The 14,160-nt window shown below is 39.7% G+C and overlaps 1 protein-coding gene across 2 annotated transcripts in view; it reads right to left on the bottom strand.

Annotated features, from left to right (window-relative positions):
- cep85l (centrosomal protein 85 like) overlaps positions 1-14,160 on the bottom strand; it is a 146,191-nt gene that overhangs the window by 51,683 nt on the left and 80,348 nt on the right. For both annotated transcript variants that reach the window (XM_008120324.3, XM_003215594.4), the window contains exon 4: positions 8,948-9,069. In XM_008120324.3, the coding sequence (XP_008118531.2) occupies positions 8,948-9,069 (122 nt within the window). The remainder of the gene's footprint in view (positions 1-8,947; positions 9,070-14,160) is intronic.

Below are 14,160 nucleotides of genomic sequence, written 5' to 3'. Positions count from 1 at the left end.
CGGAAAGTGAACGGCAGCCAGTGGAGCTCCTTGAACAGGGGCGTAGACCACTCCCTGTAATTCGCTCCTGTTAGGAATCTGGCTGCCGCCCGCTGAACTAGTTGGAGTTTCCGGGCCGTCTTCAAAGGCAGCCCCACGTAGAGTGCGTAGGAATCTGGCTGCCGCCCGCTGAACTAGTTGGAGTTTCCGGGCCGTCTTCAAAGGCAGCCCCACGTAGAGTGCGTTGCAATAATCCAATCTAGAGGTAACTAAGGCATGGACCACCGTAGCCAGATCAGACTTCACGAGGTATGGTCGCAGCTGGTGCACAAGTTTTAGTTGTGCAAAGGCCCTCCCGGCCACCGCCGACACCTGAGCCTCAAGTGTCAGTGATGAGTCCAGGAGGACCCCCAAGCTGCGGACCTGCGCCTTCAGGGGGAGTGCAACCCCGTCAAGCACAGGTTGCCACCCAATACCCCGATCAGACATACGACTGACCTGGAGGACCTCTGTCTTGTCAGGATTAAGTTTCAGCTTGTTCGCCCTCATCCAGCCCATCACAGCCAACACAACGCAAAAGCCTTGCCTCCCGGTTATAACAACACAACCACACCATAAAACCACAATCCGGACCCACAAAACTCACAACAACGCATCATGACTATAACAACACAACTAAACGCCCCAGAAATACAAAACTTGGCAACACAACACAAAAGCCTTCCCTCCCGGTTGTAACAACACAACCACACCACAAAACCACAATCCGGACCCACAAAACTCACAACAACGCATCGTGACTATAACAACACAACTAAACCGGATGGCCATCTGTCTGAGGGGTTTGGGTGGGGTCCTCCTCCATGACAAAAAGAAAGAAAGGAGTTGGACTGGATGCAAACTACAAATCCCAGCACCCCATGGCATGGAGTGCATGCATTTCAATTAGAGGCCTCTTCCTTCTCCCTTTCCCCACCATCCAACCCACTGATCCAGTTCCATGGCTCCGCAGGCAGGAAAGGCTGGGACGGATGGAACAAAAGAAGGAGGGAGGGAAGGGAAGGGAAGAAACGCCAAGGACAAGACCCCTTCCCTCTCTGCCCGGAAGACCAAGAGCAAAAGGGAGAGAAAGACCATTGATCCAGTTATATTTACCCTCCTTTCTGACCAGTGTGTTCTTATCAGCGAGCTCAGGATCGGAGCAGAGAAAGGGAACAGCATAGGAATAAAGGAAACAAGGAGAGTACCCACTCTATCTATCCATCCACTCATCTATCCATCCACTCACCCACTAATAATAAACACCTACACATGCAAGAATCAGCCATGCACTGAGGCTACAAGGCCATTCAGTGCTCATCCACCTCCCCAATCCCTACATTCACACTTGGCCTCCAAAAAACAATTACAATAATAACAATGACAACAACATCAATAAGAATTAACACCATCACAGGCAAGAAGCAGCCCAGCAATGAGGCTGAGAGGCCAGTCAGTGCTACACTGGGCCTCCAAAAAAATACAGTAGCATCTAACTTATCCAACCTTCATGACCACTACAACAACAATAATAATAAACACCTACACAGGCCAAACAAAAAAAGACTATTGTACCACAATAAAAATAAAACAGCACTCAGCAGAATCAGACATCACGATTAACAACAAACCAAAGACAACAGGGATCTCAAGCAATTATCAATCAACACAAAAATTGAAGAAGGTAACAGACTTCAAATACTACTACTAATGTGAGTATAAAGAAGGGTGGAGGTCACAGCATAAATACAACCTAATGTAGATTGACCAACACCACCAGACTAAGCCACAGAAATGCGTGGCCGGGCACAGCTAGTCTATGTATATAAAAGAGTGATGGAATCCCGGCGACCAACAAAACAAAACATCCCACAACCTAGAAAATTGACAGCACAACCCCTCATCCATGCCTCTAGATTGATACAACAAAAAGAAAAAAAATAAAGTCCTAATTAGAGGTAGAGGAATAATTGTTTTTATCAAGTTGCTGCCAGTTAGAAGGCTAAGCTCTGCCCACTTGGTCTCCTAGCAACCCACTCAGCTCAGGGCCTCTTCAATCAGGCCTCTTCCTCACTGCCTATAAAATACAGATTATCAGATTTGAACTGGATTATACGGCAGTGTAAACTCAAGGCCCTTCCACACAGCTATATAACCCATTTATAATCTTATATTATCTGCTTTGAACTTCATTATCTTGACTCTACACTGCCATATAATCCACTTCAGTGTGCATTTTATACAGCTGTGTAGAAAAGGCCTCATATAATCCAGTTCTAACCAGATAATATAAGATTATCAATATACAGTAGAGTCTCACTTATCCAACATAAACAGGCCGGCAGAACATTGGATAAGTGAATATGGCATTCAGGAAAAGCCGATTAAACATCAAATTAGGTAATCATTATACAAATTAAGCACCAAAACATCATGTTATACAACAAATTTGACAGAAAAAGTAGTTCCATGTGCAGTAATGCTATGTAGTAATTACTGTATTTATGAATTTACCACCAAAATATCACAATGAATTTAAAACACGGACTACAAAAACATTGACTGCATTGGATAATCCAGAACATTGAATAAGCGAATGTTGAATAAGTGAGAATCTACTGTAATATGAAATAATTACTGTGGTATAATAAAACAGAATAATACAATCTCTAAAATCACAACACTAAATAAAGAACAACACTCTGAAAACAGGGGAATTCCACACAAGAAACAATCAGGGCCAGCTAACACCTCCCAACAAACTATTCCCATCACCAAGGTCTGGCAAATCCTCTGTTTTCTAAGGGCCACAGACAGTAGAAGCACATAAAATATCGCAAACAACACCACTCTGAAAACAAGGAAATTCCAGACAGGAAACAATCAGGCCCAGCTAACACCTTCCAACAAAAAATTCACTCAGGGAGGAAGCAACCAGGCTTTAAAGCTGCAAAGCCATTGCATGCTAATCATTTTGCCTAAATGCAACATTCATACTTGCCTCCAACAAAAAAAAAACAATCAGAAATATTGTATATTCACAAGCTTTACGAAATAATATCCCCTGATGGCGCAGCGTGTTAAAGCGCTGAGCTGCTGAACTTCTGGACCAAAAGGTCGCAGGTTTGAATTGGGGGAGTGGAGACAGCCCCCACTGTTAGCCCCAGCTTCTGCCAACCCTAAAGTTCAAAAACATGCAAATGGGAGTAGATGAATAGGTACTGCTCCGGCGGGAAGGTAATGGCGCTCCATGCAGTCATGCCACATGACCTTGGAGGTGTCTACGGACAACGCCGGCTCTTCGGCTTAGAAATGGAGACGAGCCCCAACCCCCAGAGTCAGACACGACTGGACTTAACGTCAGGGGAAAACCTTCACCATTTACCTTAAACAACCAACAAATCGTCAATACTTTATTTCCCATACCACCATACTTCGCCACAGCAACGCGTGGCCGGGCACAGCTAGTATCATATAATCTGCAATTAGTTGTGTCCATTCATAGACATTAACCAATACTGTGTAAATACAATATTATATGGAAAGGTATAACAACAACAACAGAAATGATCTAATGAATCCTCCTTAAAATTTCCAAAATACTGATTATATTGAGACGGTGACAGACCCAATCATTTTACATTAATTCCCTGAAGGTCCAAGGAAATTTCACTAACAACAATAACACGTGGTGCATTTATTCACAATTCCCTGCCATCACTACCCCTAGTAATGTCCAAAATAACCACTTCAATATGCAGGTTTACAAAGGTAAAGATAAATGAAACCCATTTTCAACCAACTTTGTCTTTGTCAAGAAGAATGTACAGGGCAGTTACAGATAAAAAAAAAACAGTGATTCTCACAACTATAATACCTCTTCTTTCTTTGCTATTTCTCTGTACCTTTCTAGTCCACCTTTAAGTATCTGCTGGGATTTGGTTCCAGGACTCCTCATGGTTACCAAAATCTGTGAATACTCAAGGCCCATTATATCAATTCAGTAAATTGTGTGTACATTATATATAAAACTAGCTGTGCCCGGCCACGCGTTGCTGTGGCTTTTTGGATTTGTTTGTTGGCCAGGCGGATTAGCAGTGAATAGCCTTGCAGCCGCAAAGTATGCCCGTTTTCTTCCTATTGTAATCCTAGTTTGGTGAGCTGGAATACATTGAATAGTCTCGGTGTGGCAGGTATACATGCTGTTATTAGTCATCTTGATTAGCATGTAATGGCCTTGCAGCTTCAAAGCCTGGTTGCCTCCTCCCTGGGGGAATCCTTTGTTTGGAGGTGCTAGCTGGCCCTGATTGAACCCCCTTCCCTTCCTGTCCAGGGTGTTGAAGAAGGACCAGCAGAAAACAGGGCTCAGTGGAAGGCGCCTCCCCCAGGCTGCTGTAATCAATAGCCATGATATTCAGTAATAATATGAAGGATGTGGGCGGACTACAATTTCCCAAAAAATTTGGGTTAATTCCCCCAAAACTTCCCCAATATTCACAGTTGGCCGTGTTGGGTCTGTGTGCCAAGTATGGTCGAGATCCATCACTTGCTGGGTTCAGTGTTCTCTGAATACAGGTGAACTACAATTCCCAGACCCCAAAATCGTGCCAGTATTCACAGTTGGGTATGTTGAGTCTGTGTGCCAAGTTTGGTCCAGATGTAACGTTGGGTATCTTCAGTGCTCTCTGGATACGGGTGAAGTACAACTCCTGGATCGCAAATTCAACCACCTCCAAACACCGCTACTATACCAAGTTGGCCGTGTTGGCTCTTGCACTGCATTTCATTGGGTTGTGTTATATGGGTCTACACTGCCTTATGATGATGATGATGATGATTATATAATGCGGTTTGAACGGCCTTGGACTGGTTTACATGGGTCTATGCTGACCATATAATTCAGTTTGAACTGCATTGGTCTTATATTTGCTTTCAATGGCTGCATTTCAGTATTAATATCTAGTCCATACAGGGTTATGTGATGGCATACTATGGGGCATAGCATTAATACAAACTCTCAAGCAACCAGAGATGACTCTCAGTTATCCAGCATTGACCACTCCCCACGGGTACCGGTTAAATGAGTCAACTGTCATAGCATTAATACAAACTCTCAAGCAACCAGAGACAACTCTCAGTTATCCGACATCGACCGCTTCCCACGGGTGCCGGTTAAATGAGAGTCAACTGTCATAGCAGTAATACAAACTCTCAAGCAACCAGAGACGACTCTCAGTTATCCAACATCGACCGCTCCCCACGGGTGCCGGTTAAATGAGAGTCGACTGTCATAGCATTAATACAAACTCTCAAGCAACCAGAGACGAATCTCAGTTATCTGGCATCGACCACTCCCCACGGGTGCCGGTTAAATGAGAGTCAACTGTCATAGCATTAATACAAACTCTCAAGCAACCAGAGATGAGTCTCTAATGTTCTGACCATTTCTAATTTAAACTAAACAGCGAAACTGAGGCCCTGGGCTGAGTGGGTTGCTAAGAAACCAAGTGGGCGGAGCTTAGCCCTCTAACTGGCAGCTATTGGATAAAAACAATTATTCCTTTCCCTCTAATTAGGACTTCATTTTTCTTTTCTTTTTGTTGTATCAACCTTGAGCCGTGGATGATGGGTTGTGTTGTCAAATTTCGAAGTTGGGAGGCCTGTAGTTTTGCTGTTTTGTCCAGTGCCCTGATTCCATCACTCTTTTATATATATAGATGGTGAATGACTCAAAAGAGCGTCAGAGGATTTTTTTTATTTGTAGTTGATTGAATACATGGATGCAAAAGCTGTGAATACGAGGGCTAGCTGTATAGACCTACAGATGGATAGAATTGCTCAATAGGATTTGTGTGTGTGTGTGTGTGTATACCTCTTTGTATGTACGAATGACCAATATAACAATATAACCTACACATACTCTCTTGAGTATACTGTCACTTGAGAAACTGAAGCACAAATCATTATATCTAGAGCAAAAATTACAAATATATAATTCACAAGTTTATGCACAAGTTAGCTATAGCTTTATGAGTGATGATAAAATGCAAGAGTCAAGTACTGCTTCAGAATTTCAAACATAATTATATCCAGCAGAATGAAAACTTTTCACTCATATCCTAACCTTTGTATTTACCTTTCCTTTAAAAGCTTTCTGAACATGCCTAAGCTGTTTAGAAAAGAGCACAGCAAATGTTGATGAGTGTGCTATTATTTTCTGTGCGTCATGTCATACGTTTGGCGCTTGGCATGTATTCACACTACCATTCTAGGTAATCCTTGCCAAATAAACAGTGCCAGTACTAAACCTCAGCACTGCAGTGAAAATGTGTAGCATGCAATGGCCAATCAAGGTCAGAACAATCAAAGTATTACAAACCAGAGTTTTAACTGGTGTGTGTGCAATTGTGCTTTCAACGCAGAAAAGGAGAAACACAAACAGTATACCAAAGTAAAAGAATCCATTACTCCCTCTAGTGCTAAAATACATGCATGTAATACTTAATATTTTAAAACCATCAAAATAGCATACAATAAGGAAAAAGGAAGAAACAAAACAAAAATAAATTGTTTTGGTGAGGCTTAAGGGAAAGAGCATCTTACAGCTCTGTGTGTGTGTGAAACCAGAACAACAACTGAATTATGCCAATAATCTCAGCATTGTCATCTGGTCACACAAACTTGTTCACACTCTGCACTTTTGTTTAAAGAGGGACCAAAGGTTATAGTGCAGTGGTTCCCAACCTGTGGGCTTCAGCCCACTGGTGGGCCCGGGCCGTAGCCAGAAAAAAAAATGGGGGGAGGGGTTTGAAACTTTTAAAAAACGAATTCCATAATGCAAAATAATTTAGAAATCAGGCTCCATCGATAAAACTTTAGTGGACACTCAAGACAGATAAACTTCAGTGGACACTCATGAGGATTTGGTTAATCAATTAAAATTCATGAGTATACCAGTTATTTAAAAAAAACCTGAAAAATTGGGGGAGGGTTGAACCCCAACCCCCCTCCCCCTTGGCTACAGTCCTGGGTGGTCCACAAGAGGCTGTCAAACTTTTTCAGTCGTGGAGCCCTTTTTGAAGCAAAAGTTTCCCGTGGAGCCACAATAGATGTTATATATTATTTTTTATATAATGTATATATATCAGGCATGGGTCGGGCCTGTGGTAAATAGAGAGTGTTTGTGTGAACTAATTCACATAGTGCAAAAAGAAAGAAAGAAAGAAAGAAAGAAAGAAAGAAAGAAAGAAAGAAAGAAAGAAAGAAAGAACAATACAATATTTAAAAAGAACAATTTTAACCAACATAGACTTAACAGTATTTCAAGAGAAGACCTCCTTCTGTCATGCAGGAAAAACACAACCAAAGCGCCCCCTGAGCGGTGGGAGGGAAATATTTTTGAAAGTTTTGAAAGTAAAGAAAGCTGGGGGGAGGGGGATTAGGGCAACAAAGAAAGAAGTCTGGGTGGTGGTAGTGGTGGGATCTCATTTCTTGTAATTTGAACCCATTACTCCGAGTCCTAGTTTCAAGGATCTCCTCACTATCACCCGCGGAGCCCCAAAGGTTCCAGGAGTTTGAGAAACCCTTGCTATAGAAAAATCAAGCTTATTGAAATGTGTATGCTTCAGCTACACTCTGAGTTCCACTGGTGAACAGCTCATACAATCAGAAAATTCTTCCTAATGTTCAGGTGGAATCTCATTTCTTGTAATTTGAACCCATTACTCCGAGTCCTAGTTTCAAGGACAGCAGAAAACAAAGGCACCACAACTTCCCTCAATCTAGACACTATACTGCTTTTGTTGCAGCCCAAAATCCCATTCGCTTTTTTAGCTGCGGCATCACACTGTTGGCTCATGTTTAACTTTTTGTTCACCAAGATTCCAAGATCTTTCCCACATGGACTGTTGTTGAGGCAGGCATCACCCATTCTGTAATTCTGCATTATTTTTTCTGTATAAGTGTAGTATCTTACGTTTGTCCTTGTTGAAATTTGTTTTGTTAGTTCTGGCCGAGCTCTCTAATCCATTAAGGCAATATTGAATTCTGATTCTGTCCTCAGGAGTATTAGCTATCCCTTCTAATTTGTTGTCATCTGCAAACTTGATAAGCATGTCCTATAAATCTTAATCCAAGTTATTAATAAAGATGTTGAACAGTACTGGGTCCAGGACCGAACCCTGCGGCACTCCACTAGTCCCTTCTTTCCAGGATGAAGAAGAACCATTGGTGACCACCCTTTGGGTTCGGTCACTTAAATCAATTAGGTTATATGTGAAACATTTTGTTTGCGACTCTGGAGGTGCCAAAAATTTAACTGGAGCACTCTGGGTTGTAACATTTTTCCCACGATCTCTCTCTCTTTCTGCCATTCATTATTTTACAAACGTTAGTCATGTTCTAAAAAAAACACTGTTTTTAAAAACTACAACACTATAAAATATGCTTGCTATTCCTCATAAGAAATGTGCCCTTTCTTGTACCAATTCTAGTTTCTTGTACCCTTATGAACTAGGATAACAAGACTTTCTATATAATTTGGTGCTTTGCAGAAGGAGTCAATCCAGCCAAAGATGATCTGACAGGACAGCTGGGAAAATTTCTGCTTAATAACTTGGAAAACTCTTACCAGTCAAGTTGACCTTCTTGGAAAATACAAATCAATGGTGTCACCACAGGGCAGCTTCATCTGTCCAGAATGTATCATAAAGTTACATAATGGCCTTATAATATAAGGTATCAGATAGGTTTTTTTCTATGTCCCAGCAGCCCTGATCTATTTCAAGGCCAGCAGTATGAATTCCACTATCTTGCCCTTGTAGTTCATATTTTTCAAGATACCATTCTTTTTAAAATTAGTATTTAAGATGCTCAACTGATTTAGAAATATGATTAAATCTAACTAGAACCAAAGAGTGAATTTACTCACCGATCAATCACAAGCTCTTTTTGCCTTAACAATCCTTCTTTGATTTTCATCAGGGACTCCCAGTTATTATAATCCTGAAAGTTTGCTGCTGAATAACTCTGACGAGATGATCCACTCAGAACCTGCAAGAAAAGATATACAAAGAGACAGTGCTATTAAAGAAAATAGCAAATAATGCCTACTCATACATATACATTTAGAATTCCAGGTTGAGTATCCTTTATATGAAATCCCTAAAAAGGATACACCCCCCCCCCCCCAAGTTTTAGAATATCTATGTATATTTGTACATACCTTGAAGATAAGGCCCAGGTTTAAACATGAAATTCATTTATGTTTCATATACACTTTATACATATAACTTGGAGGTCATCTTAAACAGCATTTTTAATAATTTTGTGCATGAAATAAAAGTTTAATACCTTGAACTATCAGAAAGCAAGGGTGTCACTGTCTCAGCCAATTTCACATCACCTACATGTTCAGTTAAGAGAAATGTGCTTCAGAAAGCCATTCGTGGAAGCCTATAAAGAAACCAGTCCTGCCTTTCCTCTTCCCATAGATGTATCTAGAATAAGGCCTACAGCTGCTCTACCATATATGGATGTTTTTAATCTCTATTATTTCTGCTTGTTTCCTTATTTTACATGTTGTTGTAATGGAATCAGCTGAAGAATTTTACAGAATATAAGATATTGTGTTTTTTCACTATCACTAAATACATTATTCCCAATGATGCAAAATTTCTAGTTAATGTTTCAATGAAAATAATGACTCTATGTATCAGGTATTAAATAAATGAATATTTTTAAGTTGAATAGGTTGATATATTTGGAAGAATACTATCCCGCAACAATAGGAGTGCTTGCCCAGAAATCTTGAGTAGATGACTTTTTTTTGGGGGGGGGGGGGGGGGTAAGTCTGTCCAGCGTTAAACAGTGCATTTTGTTTTCTTTTGGCAACGTGATAGATTCCAAGAATTCAAAGCTCCAAGATATTATGGTATTATGAAATCATAAATGTTTGGAAATTTTGCAGGGGAAATGTGTATGCAATATGTTTTGGTTGCGTGTGTGTGTTTAAAAAGGTTTTTTTTTTTCGTGTCAGGAGCAACCGGAGTTGCTTCTGGAGTGAGAGAATTGGCCGTCTGCAAGGATGTTGCCCAGGGGATGCCCGGATGTTTTTTGATGTTTTTACCATCCTTGTGGGAGGCTTCTCTCGTGTCCCCGCATGGAGCTGGAGCTGATAGAGGGAGCTCATCCACACTCTCCCCAGGTGGGATTCGAACCTGGCAGCTTTCAGGTCAGCAACCCAACCTTCAAGTCACTTAGTCCACTACGCCATCTGGGGGCTCCATTTAAAAAGGTAATGTTTGCCTATTTTTTAAGAAATGATCAAGTTTAATTATTTTTGGTCCTTACACAAAAGCATACAAGTAATTTTCCATTATTTGTATCCAATTTTTTTAGGGTTACAAATATACTTCTCTTGATGCTGCCAAGGACAAAGGTACTTCTGATCCATACAGCACAAATGCTGTTAAATACTTACAACAGTCCTTAACAAAGAAAATTTTGTTACAGAAAGACAGGTAATCTGATATTTCTAAATACTGAGAACAGCAGCTCAAAGGATTCAGTCAACAATTTAATTCATTAATTCATTAACTAACTGATTTTTAGGGGAAACTCCCAACAGAAATAAGAGTCTGCTTAAAAGGAAAAGCTGTAAATTCCATTTGGAAGTGGGTACAATGATAAATTGTTTTGTAATCAGTAAGTATATAAAATCACAGTGTGAACTTCTTCCACAATATAAAATTGCTTTGGTGAAACAAAATATTAAGACTATTTTTTCTGAATCTTTGAATAGAAAATCTCAAGTATTAATCATTTTGAGTCTTAAGTCCATCTGTGTTTAGTCTGGTCTCCATACGATAATTATAGAAACACAGCAGAGACCATTGAGAGAGGAACAATAACAGTTAAAGTATTGGGAGCAAAGAACATGGATAATAAGTGGGTAAAAACTGACAGTACAATGTATTTCATGCAAGAATAGCAGACAAAACAGAAATGTAGCTAGAGAAACTGAAAAAAGAGCAAAACAACAATTACTATTGAAACAAAGTACATTTAGGATGGAAATGAACATAGAAAAATGACAAGTCTATAAGACGTGACTGGACTTAACGTCAGGGGAAACCTTTACCTTTACCTATAAGATGTGTGCTGCTGCAAGAAACAGTGTTGTGACACAAGATCAGTTTAATTTCTCATCCTATTACCCTAGGCAAAAAAAAAGTTTTTGCTTACTGTAGGATGAAGGGGGTTTCTACTTGCTGATTAAGCCTATGCACCATTGTTATAATTGTTGGTTTCCCTCCCTAGCCAGTCTGATCTTGGAAGCCATGGTTGGTAACTAGATGGGAACCCACTAATGAATGCCAGCAACTGATTAGTATTTCAGATGTAGGAAATGGTATAACCCACCTCTGAGAATTCAGAAAGTCAAGAGATTATTTGAAGGTGCATGCACATGCACACTCACACACACAAGCACACTTTCAGACAGGTTTTCCCAGCACCAATTCCCCTGATGCAACCATTGTGGGATCATCACTGTACGTTCACAAAGAACCTTCAATTGGGAGTGAGGCAGTGAATACACATACAAGTGTCACATGAACTGAATCCTTGTATACAATGAAGGACTATGAAAAGGAGCAGCTCCCACCAGACTCTTCCACTATAATATTTTGTATTTGGGAACAAAATATTGGTGCCACCCTCATGTATGAAGACTGCACTCATGAACAATTATGGTTTTTTGCCTACAGCAACCCAAGGAGAAATGAGCTCGCATGCATTTTTATAATTAATGTGAAATCAGAACTGGTCTGCTATAGTGTCACAGAGGAGCTGATCAAAATAGATAATCTAAAAAAGAAAACATTTTTTAACATTTGTGATGTTCCCAATCATCCCTTTTTCTTTATAGAAATGTTGGAGCATCAACAACAGAAAGTTTTCCAAAAGGGTGATGAACATCTAAATGCTAAAAATAGATCATCTAGAATTTTTTGGCATCGCTTTTAAGAAAAAAAATATCAAATGCCTATTTCAGCAAAGAAAGCTGTTCCTTGAAACCCTGCACAAAAATCAACAGCACATTTGCCAAGAAGCCTTCCACTTATTTTCTGGCCAATGTTGAGGACAACACTTCTAGGTGGCACTTCAGATGATGTTCAGAGCAAATGTGTCTGGAATTTTCCATTGATAACAGAAGGTCTCTCTCCTAAGTATAGAAACACTTGTTTTAATAAGTGTTCATTTTATCTTCCCATTACCTTCAAATTCAATGTAGATCGTTCAGGTTCTTTGAAGCTGTTTATTGCATGATATGACCTAATAATAGCAAGTTTAAAAGATGATAATGATGAGCTAGGAAGTATTTGAGGAATACTAATTAATATATACTCAGTTTGGAGTTGGTACCAATGGTAACACAAAGTTAAGAAGTCGGGCAATGTTAAATATTTTGGCTGAGTGTCTAAAAACCTAAGAAACCTTTGGATATATATGCATACACAGCACGTCTTGTTAACAAATGTACTTTAATGTTTATGTATCATAGCTGTACAGTGTACTGTACCATATAGAAGTATAAAAGCATTTCCAAATGGAGGGTTTTCTAACAGATTTATGCAGCTTCAAATAAATGAATTTAGTATTGCTGCAGAAATCATAAGAACTAAGGAAAGCATAAAATAGTAGTAAGTAACAGTGGCACTGCCACATTTTATGAACATCTCAAACCCACTATCAATTGAAAATAAAAGAAAAGAGGAAGAGTAGGAATCTAAATAGTAAGGGAGACATTAGTTAAGTAGGCCACTAAGAAAATAATACAAAGAGGTGTCCCATCCCTCCAAACCCAACAGGACTGGTAGTGCAGTAAGAAGAAAAAATCCTCTGATACAAGTTTTGGTTATGACCAACTGGAAAAGGGAATCGACCCTGCATGGTAACTGAAATAAATCCACTATGAGTCCTGGGTGAGATAACAGAACATCTTACTATGAAGAATAAATTAAAGGGTTTAACTGTCTGGCTTCTTTCCAGAAAAGGAACCTCTGCATCTTGACACTATGAAGGACACTTAAAAGGACACTTGACTTTCGACAGTCAGTAGCTTGATAAAGGAAAACATTGATCTTCCATTTTTACAGGATGTTTCAAAGAGTGTTTTGCATGAAGTTGAGGCAATGAATGAAAATCTAAGATAAAATAATGGTGAGCGGGAGAACCTAAGATCCAATGGCAAAACATGTCTAAGTTTCGTAAAACCAGGCACTTGTATTGTTAACTCTAATTATCACATAGATGTGGACTTTAACTAAAGTCAACTTCTCTAAATTTAAACACATAAGAAGCAAGTCAAAAAGCCTTGGGTGAATTTTTGTCATACTTATCCATAAAGGCTTATTTTTTAAAATGAAAATAAAAAGAGAAGTTGTTAACAATAACTCATTTATAGGCATATTCAAAGTGAAAGGAATAGAACAGAATACTGCCTACACACAGCATATATCTGTTATCCAAGACACAACAATGAAGTAAAAACCACTTATTCTGTTCATGTAGTAAGAAAAGAGAAGTCTATATTGCTTTAGGTAGAAACCTAACGTATTCTCCACCTTAACCTCCATGAATATTTATTTTTATTTATTTATATACCGCCCTTCTCAACCTCGAAAGGGATTTGAGGAGGTTCAGTGTTGACAACAATTCTATGCCCTTGATTTTTTTAAAAAAGTGTAAAACATCAAAGTTGACTCTTCCTTAATAAAACATTAAACATTATTAAACACATCACATAAAATATTCCTGTGATGGGCCAAACACCTGGTTCCAGAGCCAGGTCTTTAGCTGTCTCCTAAAGTACAGGAGGAAGGGGGTTGGCCTGATCTCACTCAGAAGGGAGTTCCACAGCCATGGGGCCACCACCGAGAAGGCTCTGTCTCTCGTCCCCACCAGTCGCACCTATGAGGCTGGAGGAGCCAAGAGCAGGACCTCCCCGGAAGATATTAATCTACTAATTGGTTCATAGAGGGAGATGTGTTCAGACAGGTAAGTTGGTGCTGTTTGGCAATATTAATTAAGCATTCCAGCTATTATCTTCTATGCACCTACTTAGGAGGAAAGCTTATT

The sequence above is a fragment of the Anolis carolinensis genome, chromosome 1, assembly GCF_035594765.1.
Source record: "Anolis carolinensis isolate JA03-04 chromosome 1, rAnoCar3.1.pri, whole genome shotgun sequence".
Taxonomy (NCBI): domain Eukaryota; kingdom Metazoa; phylum Chordata; class Lepidosauria; order Squamata; family Dactyloidae; genus Anolis; species Anolis carolinensis.
Note: the sequence above shows the minus strand (reverse complement) of the source record. Positions and strands in the feature narration are given on the sequence as shown.